Here is a 19,763-nt window from a genome sequence, read left to right on the forward strand (position 1 = left end):
AGGCCTGCCTGAGGAATGGCTGGATGATTAAGAACAAAGGATGTGCCATGTTAGGATTAACCCCTTCAGCTCTCCCAGGAGGTGCCTATTCGATCCCTCCCCTTCGCGGTATCTGTCTTTCACAGAAGGCCTTAGACGGATACTTAGGGGCCCAAAGCCATCACACCCCTCCACCCCCCGCAGAAGTTAACACATTACCTTGAGTGCTTTCAGGACAGTGGCCCCTTCAAACTTTTCATTAGGAGTGTGTGGTGAAGTTTTTCCTCTGTAACCATCACCGACAAGCATGATTCCCTGTGGGAAAAAAACACAAGAAGATGCTCTGTCAATGAGCTCTAAAGATTTACTAGGTCTCCCCTTTTGCCTAGACGGCAGGACACTGAGAACCAAAGTCCAAATTCAACTGTGCCCAGTTGCTTAAAACTGCCTGCCTTAACTGATTTTCACAAGTGAAAGATGTCATTTTTACCCTGAATATGAAAATACAGCTACTTTTATGAAAGAGATGGGTTGCATGTAATAATTAATATATTGATTAATTATTAAATAAAATATTATATGGTTCTTTCTAGTTTGGGTGCAGTTACCTTTTCACTGGATTTTTTCCAGTTACATCATCCAACAGATATGACACCTGCCACATGATTATTGTTTTAGGAATTGAGCTAATGGCTACTCCAGATGCCACAGGTACAAGGTGGGGGGTGGGGGAGGGGGGCGCTGCGGTCACTGGAAGGACTACAATCACCTCAATCCAAAAGGATATGAATATGCCTCTGGAATCAATGCTCTACTCCCAAACATAGTGAGATTTCAGGGCTAGTTCACTGATTCGAAATGAGCCCCACCCTGGTGGATGGTACCCAAACCCCTGGGCTTAGACGCCCCACCCTCTCCTCGTCCTCACACTGGCCACGCTGTGGAGCTCCCGGCACTGTTCTTCTGATAAGACGTTGTCCAGGAGAACCCGCTGCGTCCCGTTCAGCTGCTCTGAATTATAGACAAATGTGATGTTCTCATACAGCAGAGGGCCACCTGCAGGGACAGAGCGCATTCCCGGGTCTGTTACTTTACCCTCGAGGGGGAAGCATAGAACATCCATCAGCTTTCAAGGTGCAGTCTTGAGAGGGTCAGTTTCCTCAGGACTATTTCGGAATGGAAAGACAGAGCATAAATTCTGAAACACAACGATAAGTGTAGATATGACACAACACAATGTAGATTTGTGAAATGGCAGATCCCTGACTACCATATTTCCCCACATGTCATAATAATATATTACATTGGCACAGTATTTTTGACTAATAGAGTGATTTGTACTTTGATTCAAGTGATGACCCAGCAAAGTAGACTGGGCATCTCACAGGACCTTCAGAGGAAGGTCCTCTGAGGAAAAAACTGAACCAGGATTCCCCAAGAGTCTGGGTTCGCCCTTCTTCATTGTCCTTGGTTCATAGCTCTGCTACAACAGTGTGTGTAATTACTGGATGGTTCTGTCCCCAAACTTTAGTATACATACTTGTTTGACAGGAAGTACTAAAGAAGAATTTCAAGGCTCAGGTTGAAATACTGAAAGATACTATGGGCAAAATATTGAATGATACAGGAAGCGTCAAAAGGAGATGGCAAGTAAACACTGTCATTGTAAGAAAAAGAACTAGTTGATGTGCTACCTTTTCAAGAGGCAGCATCTGAGCAAGAACCAGTGGTGCTGAAGGACGAAGTCCAAGCTGCATTGAAGCGTTAGCCAAAAACAAGGCCCCGATGGATGACTAATTATGGTAGTTACATAATCTGTTGTAATTTAAGAGGATTAACAGTGAAGAGGCGGAGTTTAGTCTGCCAATCTGGGACACACACTTAATCCCTGGGAAACACTGATGCTGACAAGACACGAGGAACTACACTAGTGCCCTGAGCTGGAGGAGCCACGTGATCCCCTGCCAGCACTGAGATGCTTACACCACCGCTGAATCCACAAGACTTCCCACCCATTGGCCTGTGATCTTCCTGCAGTCAGTGTCATTGCATGCGTTTCATGAGTCTGAAGTGGACTTTTTAGATTGATATCCGACATATGGGCTAATATTGGACTGATGGACTTGATCTGGACTTGGGCTGGGATGTTTTTAATGTACAATTACTCGTTATATAAAGTTCTTTCTGATCCACATATGAGTCTCCCTGGATTTGTTTCTCTAGTCTACCAGGACTAACACACTAATTGAAAAGTTTCAACAATTTGAGGAAGCACTGGAGGCATTTGCTTGTTTATGCCAGGAAATTTGGAAGATAGCTACTCGGCCAAGTGACTGAAAGAAATCCATATTTGTACCCATTTCAAATAAAAGTGACTCAAGAGAATGGGGAAATTATAGAACAGTGTCATTGATATCACATGAAAGCAATTTTTTTTGAAGAACAGCTAACAATGGGTGCAACAGTACATTGACAGGGAGCAGCCAGAGGTTCAGGCCAGATTCAGAAGCGGATGCGGAACAAGGAATATAGCCTTACTCATTTCAGATGGATCTTGGCTGAAAGCAGAGAATACCAGAAAATGTTTACGTCTGTTTTATTAACTAAGCAAAGATATTTTACAATGTGGATTCTAGAATCCCATGGATAACCTTGAGAAGAATGAGAATCGCAGAACATTTGAATCGTACACGGATCAAGAGCCAGTTATTCAACTAGAACAAGGGTTTTAAATAAGGAAAGGTGTGCATCAGGGTTACAGCCTCTCAACATACTGATTAAAATCATCAGAGAAGCTTAATTATATAAAGGAGGAAACCTTTATTGTAACCTTAGTCAGCTAAAAGTAAAAGAAACAACTTTGAACATCGATCTTGTATTGATGGCCCTTGTCAGCTTGCTTTGTAGTCCTTTTGCTTATGTTTAATAAATTAAAACAAATCTTTATTCCTAGACATGTGCTGGCATGGTCTTTGACCTTCATTAATGCAGTACTTTCTAAGTTCATTCAGTTTTATTTCATGATAATTTGTGATCATTAAACCATTTAACTCACTTGAACTAGGTAGGTCCAATGTGAACACAGATCCATCCACAACCACAAGTCTGAAAATTCGGGATAGTACATGAAAATTCAGGATAGTACATGAAAATGAGGTAGTTATTTAGAGAAACCACTAGTTTCCCCGTTTAGCTAAAAAATAGCAAATATAATTAGTAACTATTAGGTTCTAGATTATGTCAACAAGCCCTCCATTTAAAACCATGTTCTCTTCTTTTGAATGAATTATACACACACATACCTCCATATATAAACATGAGGGGTTCTTCAAAAAGTTTGTGGAAATGGAACTAAAAGATAATGAAGCTATTACTTTAATGAAATGAGATGGTTTGTACTTTGCCATCTTATCTGATATATATACTGAACATGCATGACATCAACTATAATTAGCTAATTTTCAAAACCTGATATAAAGTTACATGTCGAATGGTGCCTATCATTCTTCAACTCTGAGAAAATCACCAGAGAAGCTGGATTCTATGAAGAAGAGTGTGGTGTCAGCATTGGAGGAAGGCTTAGTAACACCCTTTGATATGCAGATGACCCAGACTTGCTTTGTGGAAGGAATGAGGACTTGAAATACTTATTAATTAAGATCAACGACTATAGTCTTCATTATGGATGACAACTCAATGTAAAGAAAACCCAAATTCTCACAACTGGACCAATAGGGAACATCCTGATAAATGGAGAAAAGGCTGAAGTGGTGAAGACTTTCCTCTTGCTTGGGTTGGCAATCAATGTTCATGGAGGCAGCAGGCAAGAGATCCAAAGGCGCATTGCACGAGGCAGAGCTGCTGCAGAAGTACCCTTTAAAGGGTTCAAGAGCAAAGATGGTACTTTGAGGACTAAGCTGTGCTTGACTCAAGCCGTGGCACTTTCAGTAACTCCATGTGCATATGAAAGTTGGACATTGAATAAAAAGACCTAAGAAAAATCAATGCATTTGAGCTACAGTATTGGTGAAGAATATTCAAAGTACCATGGACTGCCAAAACAAACCAACAAACAAACAAACAATCTGTCTTGGAAGAAGTGTAGCCAGGATGCTCCTTAGAGGCAACCATTGGGAGGCATCACCTCATGGACTTTGGACATGTTACCAGGAGAAATCAGTCTCTGGAGAAGGACATCGCGCTTGGTAGAGTGGAGGGGCAGAGGGAAAGAGGGAGATCCTCGACAGGATGGCTTGAGAGAGTGGGTTCATGATGGGCTCAAACGTAGAAGAGTTGTGAGGACACAGACTGGGCAGTAGTTTGCTCTTTGTACGAGTATCTAGAGTCCCTAGAAGAGGAAACCTACTTGATAACACATGAGTACAATGACACTTTTCCTAAACACTATTATTAGCATCATGATACTTTATTATTAACATCATGATACTTTAAAAAAATCGTTTTATTGGGGCTCATACAACTCATCACAATCCACACATACATCAATTGTGTAAAGCACACGTATACATTCGTTGCCCTCATCATTCTCAAAATTCACTTTCCGCTTGGGTTACTGGAATCAGCTCCTCATTTTCCTTTTCCCCTCCCCCTCCCTCACCCCTCCCTCATGGACCCTTAATAATTTATAAATTATTATTTTATCTTATCTTACACTGCCCGGTGTCTCCCTTCACCCACTTTTCTGTTGCCCATCCCCCAGAGAGGTTATATGTAGATCCTTGTGCTGGGTTCCCCCTTTCTACCCCTCCTTTCCCTCCTGATATCGCCACTCTCACCATTGGTCCTGAGGGGTTCATCTGTCCTGGATTCCCTGTTTTCCAGTTCCCATGTGTACCGCTGTGCATCCTCTGGTCTAACCAGGTCCGCAAGGTAGAATTGGGACCATGATAGTTGTGGGGAGAAAGCATTTAAGAACTAGAGGAAGGTTGTGAGTTTTCTTATTGCTACACTGAACCCCGTGTGACTCAATTCCTCCCCACTACCCCTCTGCAAGGGATGTCCAGTTGTCTACAGATGGGCATTGGGTCCCCATCACATGCTCCCCTCATTCACAATGATATGATTCCTCTCACCCCCGCCTTTGTTGCTTGAAACCTGGTCCCCTCGGCCCTTCATGATCACACATGTTGGCGTGCTGCTTCCATGTGGTCTTTGTTGCTTCTGGGCTAGATGGCTGCTTGTTCATTTTCAAGACTTTAAGACCCCAGACGCTTTATCTCTCGATAGCCGGGCACCATCAGCCTTCTTCACCACACTTCCTTATGCACACATTCGTCTTCAGTGTTTATGTGGGGAAGGTGATGTGATAACACAGTGATGGTTTTTGAGACTTTTTACTATGATACCAAGGAGTCCTGGTTGCACAATAGTTAAGTGCTCAGCTTCTAGCTACAGGTTGGCTGCTTGAACCAGCCGGACAAACACGTGTCAGTCTGCTTCCTTACAGAATACAGACCTGGCAACACTATGGGGCTGTTCTACTTTGTTCTATTGGGTTACTAGGTGTTAGTATTGGCTAATGGCTTGATTTCTTATGTTAATTATTTCTATGGTTAAACTCCTTGGTGTACCATGATTTTTCCTGACTGACACATTTTACAAGCACGTGACACAAAAAAAGTGTATTTAAAAGAAAACTATCAGGATACGGAAACTTGTCCAAACGTATTTTAAGCAACATACAAATACCAGATGATGAAACAGAGAACAAGATGAGTTCTGAAATGTCTACATCCTGAAAGGTTCAAGGCTACTCTGTATTAGCCAGGTGCTTTTCCTGCTGGCAAACAAGTCTCAGTGAGCACATAGATTTATAGAGAGCTTTTTCTACTCGCATTCTAGTTCAGAATTCTCGACAACCCACCTACCAACGAAAAGGGAACAACGAACAAAACACCACAAAAGACAGCAACCCAGTAAAAGCAAAGGGAAAATAACTGGTGTCATTCACAAAGCAAGGCTACCCACCTACAGATGACGAGCAGTACACCAGACTGTGGAAAGTACTAAAAAAGAAATCAAAATACAGTCTAATAAGTTGTGGTTTCTGGAACTTGGTTTGAAGACCTCAGCCAATTTTTAACCACAGTCCAAGGAATTAAAGAGCTTAATTCTTCTCTCATTCATAAAGTATGTCCCTGGCTCTGCCTCTCTGGTTGCCATAAAGACGGATCATCTAGGAAAATGCTCCTTTGTGAGCAAGGCAGTCCAGTGCTCCCTGCCTGGGTCTCACCACAAAATCATCATCTTACCATAAATAGCCCCATGTCACTCCAGGCAGCACAAGGAAATGCACACCAGGAGGTGCTCCGATGAGGATATCCCTCTACCGTTTGAAAAATACTTTTCAGATTCATCATCTCATAAAGGTTACCAGTCTCCTTTTGACAGACGAGCATCTGAAAACCCAGAGTCTGAGTATCTTTCTCTGCCCTGCAGGTAATCTTAGCAGACAATTCTGGACATTTGGCTCCTAACGCCAAGTCAGTCATCATTCTGTCACATCCTCACTAACTCTGGGATTGCTCTCTAGCAGGACCTTTGGAAAGCTGGAGGTTGAAAACATCACAGATGAGCAATGGAAAAATGGAATAAGTTGATATGCAGGTCCTCGGACTGAAGTTCCTAGGAGTAGCCCTGGGTCACTTCTCTCTTAGTACTTCAGATCTGTGCAATGCACAACATCCCCTAAACACTGTTAAGACATTGAGGAAATGACAATCTCTTTGTGGAAGAGCAGAAATGTTGAAATTAATGCTACTCTGGAAAGCATATATTCGCATCCAAGGGGCTTGGCACAGTAGAAAACCAAACCAAATTCATCACCACGGAGTCGAGACCAACTCATGGTGACCATATAGGGTACAATTACCCCTACAAGTTTCCTAGAGCGTAACTCTTCACCAGGGAGCAATCCCCTTGAGGAGATGGACGGACACAGAGGCTGAAACCATGCGCTCAAATATGAGAACTGTTGTGTGGAGGTGCAGGCCCAACCAGTGTTTCCCTGTGTTGCACCGAAGGTTGCTATGAGTAGGAGCCAACTTGATGGGGCCACACAACAACAACGCTGAAGCATCACTCCTCTCTGACTTCCCTCCTACTTGCTTTCAATCAAACCATATGGAATATGTCTTTGCTGTTGTTTGCTAGTGGTTGCTGTGCTATCGCTGTGTTTCATTTAGGTAAGACTTGGATATCTGTGGCAAGAAGGCTCTATCTGACAGACCATCTTAAGATCTATTAGCAAATTGAACTAAGCATTCCCAGAAATGGCAGAAATTGGTAGCTCAGTCAATCATGATCTTTTTCTTTTTTTCTTTCTTTCCCCCCAGTATCACAATGTTTATTGATAGATACAAGTATATGAAATCAGGGCATGAACATGACTTGATATATTAAGTAGACTTAATTTTGATACTATAATAAGAGGGACCAATTAAAATCCTCAACATTTGTTTCACACCCACAAAAACCACTTCAAAGGCATTAAGGATCTCTCAAAACTGATCAGTGTTGTGCAATAAGCCATGCTTCTTTTTAAAAAAATCATGATTTTTAAAATCAAATATAGTCGTTAATGTTAGTCTTTCTATTCGTCTTCCTAGTCAATTGTGGACATCAGATTCTAGCCAGAAATGGGGGGCGGGACTGGATGTCCCCAGTCCTCAAGTGCTGACATATTGGCATGTGCTTCCCGGGTGATTTCTCAGCCTGAAAGCAGCATGAACTCTGGCTGACCAGGAATCTCCTGGCAGTTGAAACACAGCCTGGGCTTTTGTGGCTCGAAACTGAGGGCCAGGTCAGACCAGAGGAGCACATTATCCTGTTTACTGCCTCCGCCTGATTTGGAAGCTACAGAAGGAAAGGGGCAGGGCCTGTGAATGCTGTCCAGAGTCAGGCCTTTTCCAATCAGCTGAAGGAATGTGCTGACCAGCTCTCTGGCGAGGGAACGGAATCTCAGGGAGCATCAAAAAGCTTGTGGAAAATGGAACAAAAATATAGTGGAATTTTTTCTGTGGACTTTTTGAAGGCTTCTTGTACAACTGAGGATATATTTTTTTAAGGTCTTCTGATCTTGCAATTATTTCATCAACGGGGGGTTCATTCTGTATAACTTGGCATTCATATGCTCCCTACAACAGGTAAAGACTAGAACACTGCATGTCGATTTTTAAAAGCCTGGGTCCCAGTGTCTGCTCAACCTGTTACATTCTATGAGAACCGGGACAAGTCACTTAATCTCCATCAGTTTCCATTCTTCAGCTTTGGAAATGGAGATGCTTATCTCACATGAGATACTGCAAATATCAACTCAAATTGCATATAACTATACTCGAGATATAATAGAATACATAGAAATAATAAGCGTTAAAATGAATACTGTTGTTGCTATTGCGAGTAGCTCATTAGTATGATAACGGCTAGCTTGATTGAATGCTAACTTTTGCTACAATGGGCTCCATACAGACTTCCTGCATAGGAAGATAAGCAGGGAGACACTTTTTTTGGAAACTAAAGTCGATGATAAATGAGTCGGAGACATTCTTATATTTAAGCCTCCCTTCCAGACTTTCATGAAACATAAAAACTTAGTGCTATTTATTTTCCTGAGAAAGTGTCTTAATATGGATCAAACTTGATCAAGCTTGACTCATCCTTCCTCCACCTCTAGTGACGAGTACACGAGCCCTTACCTTCTCTCAGGTCTTGTTCCGTCTTGGGTGATGTCTTCTTTCCCATCGACAATCCGTGAACTTCCGCCTCATCCGCATTCACACCTGAAGGCACCCTGCCCATTGAAAACTAATGAAGATGCAAGTTCTGATCGAATACACATGCTCAGAGGCTACGGATGTTTTACCCAGGTAGTCAGTCTACGATCTCCATGGTGGCATTTTACTGCTGTTCCCCATGGTGGCATTTTACTGCTGTTCCCAGGCTCACTTATCTATCAAGATCTAATTAAATGTTGCTGCCTCCATGGAATTAAGAACAAGTGTGCTTATTACGTGTGCTCCTTAATAAGTGTGTTCTCTTTCACTTCTCTGAACCTTCCTAGCAGCCTTTGTTACAGTGAGTGCACACATAATTTAAAAATCCTAAATTAGTCTTTGACTCTCAACAAAGCAGGAAAAAACATCCATCTTTACAATGTTTGAGCTTTCGATATTAGCTCTTGAATATTACACATCACTGTGTATTTTATCTCGCAGAAAAATGCTCTGAGTGTCTTGCCTTCAAGTAAGTACAGTAAGGAAATACGACATTAAAATTAAATTTTAATAGATTTCTTGTAATAAATGAAAATTAGCATCCGATTTTCTCTTATTTGGAATCACAGAATGTTGGCCTTCAGGAATCACTTAACTAAGCCCTTTCCTGGAAGATAAACTGAGACCCAGAGCAGGAGATAACTTATGTAAGGTCACCCAGAATTGACAGGAAGAGCGGACACCAGGAATTAGGATGCAGGGCACCTAATTCCCAGCTCAGCCTTCTTGTAGTGATTCCTTTTTGCTTTTATCAAGGAATAATAGGTTATGACTAAGTCTTTCTCCTCATTATAAATAAACCATTGTGTTCTGAATGGATGACTCACCGATTCTCATCTTGTCGTCCTCCATATCTGATCCAATAATTCTGTTTGAAATTAAAAAAGGTTCTGTAGTTTGTCACTAAAATACTACTCACAGAAAAACAAAAACAAAGTAAAATAGACACTTAAATATGTAACTGATAAAAATATGAGGAAACTTGCATGCTTTATAAGATTACAATGGAGATCCAAACATTCTGAATACAAAGGAAGGCCACAATTGTGTGGCCTTTGCAATTGTGGCAAAGACAAAAAAGGATGTCCTGATGGGTAAACAAGCAAAACAGACAAAATATGAAATTAACTGAAAAGCCATTCTTTTGCCTTAAACTGCAACATAGAATGTCTGGTAAGTATATCCTTGAAAGGTCACTCAGCTCACCTACTTTATGTTGAGGTGTAACACAACAATGAAATTACAAAGAAATTCAGCTTGGCTAATAATCAACAGAATTATAAAGTAAATTATATTTGGGGGTATTTTGTGGGACAAGAAAAAAATTAGACAGAATAAATAGAGCTGTATAAAAATATTTAAGGTAATAGATTAGAAATAGATGAGAAATATTACATAAGTAGGAGAAAAAATAAATGTGAAATCAAGGAGAAAGAAAATGTTACGCTGCAAATTACATGATAAATTATATTATCATTGAATAAAGAACGTATACAATACCTAATAAGCAAATTAACTAAGGGCATAGCCAGAAAACTTAAATAAGATGGGAATTAATAATAGTAATAAACAGCGTATTGTTGGTGGCCAATACAGGACTCCAAATGAAAACAGCAACCACAAACTATTTTGCACATCCTATATGGATAATTTAAGTTATTTTAGACTCTAAACTTTAGAATGTGAGATGCCGTTGCTGAGAATGTGTGGTACACTGTGACTTTTATGCATTACTAGTCGTAGTGAAGGATTCGGGTACTCTTAGGGAAGCAATTTAATTTCAAGAGCTTTAAAATTTGTCATGCTCTTTGATGATGGAGCAATCTGACTTCTGGGAATTTATTCTAAGGATATAGTGCAATAGAGGGGGGAAATGCTAAACGTATTAGATGCGGTAGGGAAAGAAATCTGAAAGAATACAAATGTGCAGAAGCAGCACACTTAAGTACGTCCACTCGAGATGCAGAGCTAAAAATAACTTTTAGAGATATGCAAATCTAAAAATTGCTTATGCTATCTTTCTAAATAAGAGTGAAAATGCTAAATTGCTATTCTCTAGTATTCATTGTAAAATTATGTCCTTATATTAAGAATAATTGTTTGACACTATGAAAGCAATGAAGAAATGTCAGCATGAAGGTCTTTGAAGTTCCTATGTGTAATGCTTAACAATGGGGGTGCGGTGTAGTTGTGGCCTGAGTGTTGGGCTACTAACTGCAAGGTCAAAATTTCAAATCCATCAGTCACTCCCTGGGAGAAAGATGAGGTTGTTTGCTCCCTTAAAGGTTGATAGCTTGGGAAGCTCTAGGGGTTGTTATGAGTTGGGCATGACTGGATGGCAGTGGTCTGGGTTCCTTTTCGGTATACACAATATCTGAGGATCCCTGGTGACACCAGGTTAAGGACTCAACTGCTAACCAAAAGGGCAGTGATGCGAACTCACCTGAGCTCCAGGAACCCAGCAATTTGCTTACATAAGGATTATAACCTTTGAATCCCTATGGGACAATACAACCCTGAGCTATGGGGTCAACCTGACTTGCATGTGAGAAGACAGCAGTGAGCTTGGTTGGAGTTTTTGGATAACATTTATGTAACTAACAAACAAAGAAAAATATCAAAGGATGCACTGCAAATTTAGAAAACTGAAAGAATTCTGAAGCAAATGCATCATGTACAAAATAAAGATCTCTGTTCAAGTAGCTGTTTTTTTTAAAACTTTAGATCTAAATACTATAGAAATCAATAGAAGTCTTTTAATGTTTGTCACATATTGAGTAAACCTGCCCCCAGGTCCCCTCCACCTCTGCCCCTTGCCCCCTCCATCGTCACCTGCCCCACCCCTGCCTATCTTGGCTTGGGTGCAGAATCTTCAGCAAATGGGGTTAGGAACTGAAATCATAAATTTAAAATCCACTTAGTAACTTTGTGAACAATTATTTTCTCCTTCATTTTTGTTCTTACCGGTTCAGTGTATGAAAATCCCAGACCTTCTGCAGCTGATTTTAATAGGTCAGATTCCATTTTATGACGCTTCACAAACATGGCTAAATCCTGGAAGGGGAAGGAAAACAGAAAGGCAGGCATTTATATTTAAATAAGCTAGGAGATAGGATAAATGTTTAAGTGGAGCTATTTCTCATTAAACAGTTGAAAATGTGCTAAAATTACTCAGAACTATTAAGATCTCCTAGTTCAAAAATTTTTTTTCACAAGCCAGTATTTAGGAAAGAAAGTGCTTATGAAACAATAATTAAAGCTTAAAGTATTGGACTATCAGAATCTTTAATGAGCTGGGAAGTATCTTTAGAGAAATTTTGTTGTTTTACTCTCTCTTCTGTGGAGAACACAGAATGAAGAGTTTCTTCTCCACGCAGTGGCCTTACCTCTCTGGCCTCAATGGATTCTCGGTCAATACTGTCGTCCAACAGACTCTCGTAGTAATCCACATTGTCTAAGACATCGTCATCATCTGGATGGAGTAGCAGGTAGGCCTTGGCACACTCCAGAGCTTTTGTATATTCACCAACTGAAAAATGAAGGGTTTGCACCATTGGCGTCAGTCTTGGTTTGTCCTAAGGATGACTAGGCGATATTTCTACATGAGTCCTGAAATTCAGCTTTAACATCAATAGGTGGAAAAGTCAGGGAAGACTGAGCCGGGTGAGCAAGCATAGTCATAGATAAAAGACTGAGATTTCAGAGTGCCCCCGACAGGCTCTGGAATTAGCTATATTGTGCATAATCCATTAGAAGCTGAAGATGTGTGCTGGCAACTTGTATTATTTAATCCACAGGCAGAGAGCAGGATTTTAAGCATTGATTCTGAATTTCCTACTGAGTTTGGATCAAGCATCTCACAGGTGACCTTCCCTAGCAGAGTCCTCCTGTTGTTGTTGTTGGGTGCCATCGAGTCATTTCTGACCCAAAGCCCCCCCCTCCACCTTTGTACAAAGGAAGGCAATGCTTTCCTCTCCTGTACCATCCTCGCAATCGTTCCCATGCCTGAGCCCATGGCTTCAGTCCCTATAGCAATCCATCTCGCTGACGCTGTGGCACTTACATAAATCTGGTATCACTTTGGATCTTGAGAAGACTAAGAGTGAAGAGGTCTGTCATTCGGGTCATAGCCAATGAGGCCTCTGTGTGGGCATAGCCTTCTGAGAATTCTGGGATCCCCTGTATTTTCCTCCTTGGAGGCAACAAACACTTTTCTCTCTCAACCTTTGAGGACTCTCTACTGACAAGCCTGACTCCCTGTGAGACATCCCTGAGGAGACGCCACATGGGCCTACCCTGATGCAGCCCTGGGAACTGGAGAAGCCACATGTCAGGACATAGATGCTTACAAGGCCACTATGTCCAAAGACTTTCTACCGACTAGCCTGTGATTTTCCTGTATTTGGCGTCTTTGCATGTGTTGCCTGCATCTGAAGAGGACTTTATAGATTAGTATCAGACATATGGGCTAATATCAGACTTAAGGGCTTGGACTGGACTGGGTTGGGTTCTTTCTTAATGTACAATTACCCTTCATATAAAATTCATGCTTATACACATATGAGTTTCTATGGATTTGTTTCTCTAGTCTACTCGAACTAACACAAGGTCCTTCCTCTTTTTTTGCTGTGCCTCCACTTTACCAAGTACGAGGTCCTTCTCCAAGGATTCGTCTCTCCTGATATAATTTCCAACGGATATAATTTCTCCTGATATAATTTCCAACACAAAGCTTGGCCATCCTTACCTCTAAGGAGCACTCCGGTCATACTTCTAAGACAAATCGCTTAGTCTTAGGAGCAGCCCATGATATTTTTATTATTCTTTGCCAGCACCACAATTCAAATGTGTTGATTCTTCTTCAGTCTTCCTTATTCAATATCCAACTTTCATATGCGTAGGAGGCAATTGAAAGTACCATGGCTTGGACCCGGCACACTTTAGTCCTCAAAGTAACATCCTTGCCTTCCAGTACTCTGAAGATGTGCAGCTGATGTGCTGGCGGGCTCTTCACAGCCCAAACCCTCACTGTGTCATTATAGCAAGACACTGCTAATAGGAATTAGCAAAGATACTTAAACTATGAACTATTATCTGTGGAAATTTTTATTGGAAGAGGAACTCTGACATACTAGATGCCTGTTTTCAAGTGGATCACATTGGGTTTCTTTTAAACCAACGTGTTCCTTCAGACATACATAATCCAAGACAACTCTGAATTATAGTAAGAATGCTTACCATTAAGCACATCTCTCAGCTCCTTTGCATTACTGCCCATGACTTAAACACAAGATCTGTTATTGCTTTCAGTTCCAGAATGAGTAATGTTTTGCTTTAGAAAATGGAGCAGTTTGCCAACACAGCTTAAAGCTGTTGGCTCAAGATGTTTTCTTATTATTTTAAAAGGGAAACACTTTCCCTCCTGTTGACCTGCAGACAGTCTGATAATGATGCTAGTGAGACATAATGGGCAGGGTACTGAAGCAGAAATGATGACCTCTCAACAAACCACGTGACCCTGAACAAGTCACGTTTCTATAAAATGAGAACATTAGTCTCCATGATACGCAATGATATCAGTCACTTATATTCTTTGAGTTGTTCCTAAATATAAGAAAACTGCTCAATTTCTTTCTCAATAAGACGAACATAAATTATATCATATTTTACCTAATGGAGTCCAGAAAGATCTAAAAGACTGTTAATGTATTCGTGGCAAACATTTAACCTCTATCACAATTATAAATGAATAAAAACAATTGAGTCAATGATCATACTTCTAGTACTTTAGTTAATAGGTATTTGAATGTAGATGTGGAATGATGTTTGTAAAATATTAGTCGTTGGAGATTTTACTGTGATGGGCAAAAGTTTACAAAATGCCCATCAAAATTTATATATAATTATATAAAATACAATTCACTGATAAACCAAACACCAAACTCACTGCCATGGAGTTAACTCTGACTTATAGTGACCCTGTAGGACAGGTAGACCTGCCCCTGTGGGTTTCCATGACTGTAACTCTTATGGAAATAGAAAATCTTGTCTTCCTCACAAGGAGCAGCTGGTCGTTTCAAACTATTGATCTTGAGGTTAGCAGCCCAATCTGTAACCACTTTTCAACGAGCGCTCCTAGACAGTGCAATGATGGGCAAATGTAAATAAAAATAACCCGGAAGCTTTTTATGTACTGATACATTTAAGCTGAACAACATAAAATGCCCAACATTTTACTATTTTTGACCTAAACAAATGGAAATGTCCTAAGTCTGACCTATTAAACAGGATATATGATATGTATATGTAAATGAAGAAAGCAATCTACAAAATAGTGTAGATAATATGCTACCTTTCGGATAAGGGAGGGGAAATAAATGAGCGTGCATGCTTGGTACTTATATCTAAAATTTTGGAAATATAAATAAGTAACTGTGAATTGGGAAGGACTGGGTTCATGGGACAGAGGGAAGAGAAACTCTTTCCCAACTTTGTGTCTTTACACCATGTAATATGTTGTTGTTGTTTGCTCTTGAGCTAATTATACTTGTGATGCTCTCATGCGAGCAGAGTGGTGGTGACCTTTCCAAAGCAGATCTCTAAGCCTATCACCCAAAGGGACGACGCTGGGTGACTTTAACCAGCCAGCCTTTTGTTAACATTCCAATACTGAACCATTTATGTAATCTAGGTAATCACATTGCAGTCTCACATTTTAAAATTATATGAAATTTCAGTCTGGAAAAACTTTCAGGAAATCATCACAGACTTAAGGCCTGACTCTTTCCACCCAGGGCTTTGCCTCCTGCTTGTTGTATCTGGACCTGCAGCGAGGTGACATGAGAGAGTGCACTGCACAGAGGTAGACTGAAGAGCACAGAAGATGGAATCATGAAGACCCAGTGTCTGCAATGACGGGTCACAACACTACAAGGGCTTTCCCTGATACCCATGCTTTACCTCGGTAGTAGGCAAACTGCAGGTAGTCGTAATGAAGAGGGAGAAAGTTCTCGATGGGGGAGAGCCGGCCAGGTCGGGTGGCAAGTTCCCTGACACACTCATGCTGACAAACTAGCACCTGCACGTAGTGATCTGAAAGAACCAAAAATGTATGTCATCTTCAAGCATCAAAAGCACAGTCCACGGCTGTGCAGACCATCATCCTCTCGCCACGCACTTGGAGGCTGGTGTCATATGACCTTCCCCTGGAAAGGCTTAGTGCCAAGACACTCAGTGGCTTGGGAACGTCTCTCAGGGAGAAGCATCGGTGGTAGAACGGATATTGTCGGGGGTTAACATGTCCATGATGAGTCATGGTGACCCTGGAGGATAGACTGGAACTTCCCCAGAGAGCTTCCAAGGCTGTATCTTTTTATGAAAGCACATGGTCACTCTTTATCTCGTGGGGCAGCTGGTGAGGTCCAGTTTTTGATCTCTGGGTTAGCACTTGAGCACCTAACCACGGCACCACAGGCTCCTTTTCCACCCAGGCGACAATTTTAAAAAAATCAGAAAGTTTATACTCTGATAATGTAGCAACTAGAGAAGTAAGAGATAGCTGCAATGCTGAAAGCTAGAGAATTTCACTTCATTTTTCCTTTCATATCCCCCTTCTTTGTACTTCTTTCTACTTCTCACATCCTCCTCCTCAGTTTTAAAAGACTAAAGAACCCAAAGTCCATCCCTGGGAGCTCGGGGATCTATCTTATCAGAGTATGGGCTGAGAAAACACAAGTGACAATGTTGCAGAGAAGAAAACAGCTCCTATATTTCATCCCAACATGGCTGTTTACAATGAGATAGAAGTGCCCTTTCCTAGAAAGAGAATGGCTCATTCATGCCTGTGTGGACCAGGTTCCCTGGAGGATGTGATAAAATCATCTGACCTCATGGCTTTAAAACTTCATTTCCCAACGCTGCCTTCTTTCAAAAGGTTCTCTGTTTCGGGGGAGCTCATCTTGGATCTCATTAATATTGCAGAGGGCTCACAAAACACAACAGGCAGGAAACGTGTTTGGGGGTGTGTATGCAAATGGGCCTGTTTTCACACATGCTGGCTAACTGTTAGCCGGCATTGTGTGAAAACAGGCCCATTTGCATAGGGATAGAGTTAATTCTACTTGCAAGGGCTGAGGAGAGGGATGAGCTGGGTTGTTCTGATTGCTACCGTTGTTATGGGGTACTCTAAAATCCGTTTTGATTCCTTGCCACCCCATGGGACAAAGTAGAAACCCCTGTGGGGTTGCCTAGGCTACACTCTTTATGGGAACAGATTGTCGAACTTTTCTCTTGTAAAGTTGCTAGTTGATTAGAACTAAGAACCTCTTGCTTACCAGCTTAGCACTTAACTTGTACCACCAAAAGTCCTTGTTTATTTGATCATCATATTGAAAGCAATGAGGGAAAAAGACAAGGCTTTCAAGTCCCATAAAGAGTTCCAGTGTTGGAAATCCACGGGGGCAGCTCTACCCTGTCCTACAGGGTCACTGGGAGTCGGAATCAGCTCCAGGGTGGTGAGATGTCGGAATGAGTTAGAAATAGATAATGAGTTCTTTGAAGAAGCTATTTACACTCTTCCTTTACCTTATGATACATCTAATTCCAAAAGACAGGCAAAAGAAAAGGTGGGAAACACACCCAAGAACCCAAAATCTGAATGAACCTTTTCTTCAAGGCAGACTATAAACTGTAATAAGGGGCACAGTGATATCCTGCAGGGCTTCACCAAGCATGGCTATTCATTACTAACTGCATCCAAAAACCCTCCAGTTTTCTACATGGTGTCACATCTTGTTAACTCCCCAAATCAACCATTCTGCGTTCCCATATATATTCCATCAGTTTTCTCCCTGGACTATTTTGAAGTACACATAGAGTTAGGTCGTTAGAATTGGCATATCACGTTTTAAAATTAGATGCATTCCTCTCCTTTCTATATTAAAAGTCTTTAAAATGTCTTAATAAGCTTGAAATCTAGGACAACCATATAGAATACCTTTTAACCTTTCTTTCTCATAATGCATTGAGTATGGTTCAAAACACCCAAGATAATAACATATCTCTTTGTAACAGAACATGGTTTGTTCAGTTTAATTTCTTTTTCTCTCGCTCTAATTTAGTAGAATGGCTGCGTGGCGAATGCAAAAACTTCCTCCCTCTCCCCTCACCCCCCCACCCCCGCCTACAAGGTGCCCTGCTAACTTCAAACAAACAACCAAATGTGTATCTGCGGGAATGGTCATTGAAACTGTCAAATCAGGTCTAGGGTGCGCTTGCCAAAGCTTTCCAGTGGCCCCTGGTAGAAGCAGGTATAGAGACAAATGCAGCGGTGGAAGCAGGCACATAGCCACCTGAAAACACAAGGTAACAACCTATAAAGAATGATAGGTCTGCTCATTTCAAAATTAAAGAATAAGTGTCAGAGAAATACTTAGCCACTGACATTGGGATCGCATTAAGCTGACATTCAAATAAGCAGTGTTCACAGAATTGCAGGCAAATGGTTCTGTCAGAGCAAAACCTTTGAAAACAAGCTCAACAATTCAGACATTTGTACTACTATATAGACTCCTGTAGAAGCCGAGGTTTTCAGCACAGTTTTAATGCAGTTTTTGTGGTAAAACTAGGTGCCTCGGCTGATACTCGAGCCAGCTTATACTTAAGTATATTCAGTAATTTCATGTAAGATTAATTGATTTGTGATAAATGGATATCGTGTGAATGGTGCATATGGCGAATTGGTTTTCAATAGGTTGTTCTACTATCTAGTTTATCTTTTAACTATTGTTCCCTACTCAAAAAAAATCAAATTCACTACTATCAAGTTGATTCTGGCTCATAGCAACCCCACAGGACAGAATAGAACTGCCCCTTTGGGTCTCTAAGGCTTGAAATAATTACAGAGCAGAAAGCCTCATTTTTAGCTTTCAGAGAAGCTAGTGGGTTTGAACTGATGACTTTGCAGTTAGTAGGTCAATCTGTATCTCAGTATACCACCAGAGATCCTAGTCCCTCTAAAGGCCTTAGTAACTTATGATCTACATTCTCAAAAACATGATGGATTAACTTAATCTCTGAAAAGATGTCATCTCCGGTCATTTATCAATTTATGTGTTGATAAACATTTATTAAGCACCTCCTTTTTGCCAGCCACTAGACTTAAGCACAAGGCTAAACACCGAGCAAGAGAGAGAGGCAAGTGATATGGGACATCTTGAAGGACTAGGAGTATAAATATGCATGATATACAAGGGGGCTTTGAAAAGTCCATGGGAGAGTGGAAATAAAAGGTACTGGAACATTTTGAGATTACCCTCACATGTGACAGATTAAAGAAGTCCAGCTGACATGGGTTCAACCATTTAAAAAGTAACAGAGAGAAGATGTAAACACACAACAAACCAGGTCATAAAAGTCCTTGTGAAAGGTTTTGCATTGATGACTAGAGCAATGGAAGTCCCTGGAGGTTTGAAACAGTAACTGTTAGTAAGGTCGCCAGGCATGCACTTTCAGATGACTGAGCTGCCTGCAGACAGAGCGAAGACCAACGAGGAGGATCGGGGAGTGGTTTGGTTCAATGATATTGTTATGACCAAGATGGTGACAAAGGAGCAAGACAACCAGACATGTTTCCATGCTACTCTCAGACTCACAGCCATCGAGTCCATGTCGAGCTACAGTGACCCTATAGGACAAGGGAGAACCTCCCCTGTAGGTTTCCGGACTATAACTGTACAAGAATAGAAAACACGGTCTTGGCTGTTGGTTTTGAACTGCTGACCTTGAGGTAACCAGCCCAATGCTTAACCATTCTGCCACCAGGGCTCCTCTTAAGGGGAAGGAAGTAGCAGGCAGTTAGTATCAGCTTAGTGGTTTGAAAGATAACGTTTGGCTTGAGCTACGAAGTGAGTGGGTCTTTTGACTGAGTTAGAAAACATTGGGAGTTGAGAAGAAACGAAGGTCATTAATTTGTGTGTCCGTAAGTACACC

At 41.2% G+C, this 19,763-nt stretch overlaps 1 protein-coding gene across 1 annotated transcript in view; it reads right to left on the reverse strand.

Annotated features, from left to right (window-relative positions):
* Window positions 1-19,763, reverse strand: part of P3H2 (prolyl 3-hydroxylase 2) — a 202,981-nt gene that overhangs the window by 23,822 nt on the left and 159,396 nt on the right. Inside the window, exons 4-10 of the mRNA XM_075556211.1 lie at window positions 15,735-15,866; window positions 12,161-12,303; window positions 11,739-11,828; window positions 9,602-9,642; window positions 8,697-8,791; window positions 908-1,035; window positions 199-294 (exon numbers count right to left, since the gene is read on the reverse strand). Of these exons, the coding sequence (XP_075412326.1) occupies window positions 199-294; window positions 908-1,035; window positions 8,697-8,791; window positions 9,602-9,642; window positions 11,739-11,828; window positions 12,161-12,303; window positions 15,735-15,866 (725 nt within the window). The remainder of the gene's footprint in view (window positions 1-198; window positions 295-907; window positions 1,036-8,696; window positions 8,792-9,601; window positions 9,643-11,738; window positions 11,829-12,160; window positions 12,304-15,734; window positions 15,867-19,763) is intronic.

This window comes from Tenrec ecaudatus, chromosome 8 (assembly GCF_050624435.1).
Source record: "Tenrec ecaudatus isolate mTenEca1 chromosome 8, mTenEca1.hap1, whole genome shotgun sequence".
NCBI lineage: Eukaryota > Metazoa > Chordata > Mammalia > Afrosoricida > Tenrecidae > Tenrec > Tenrec ecaudatus.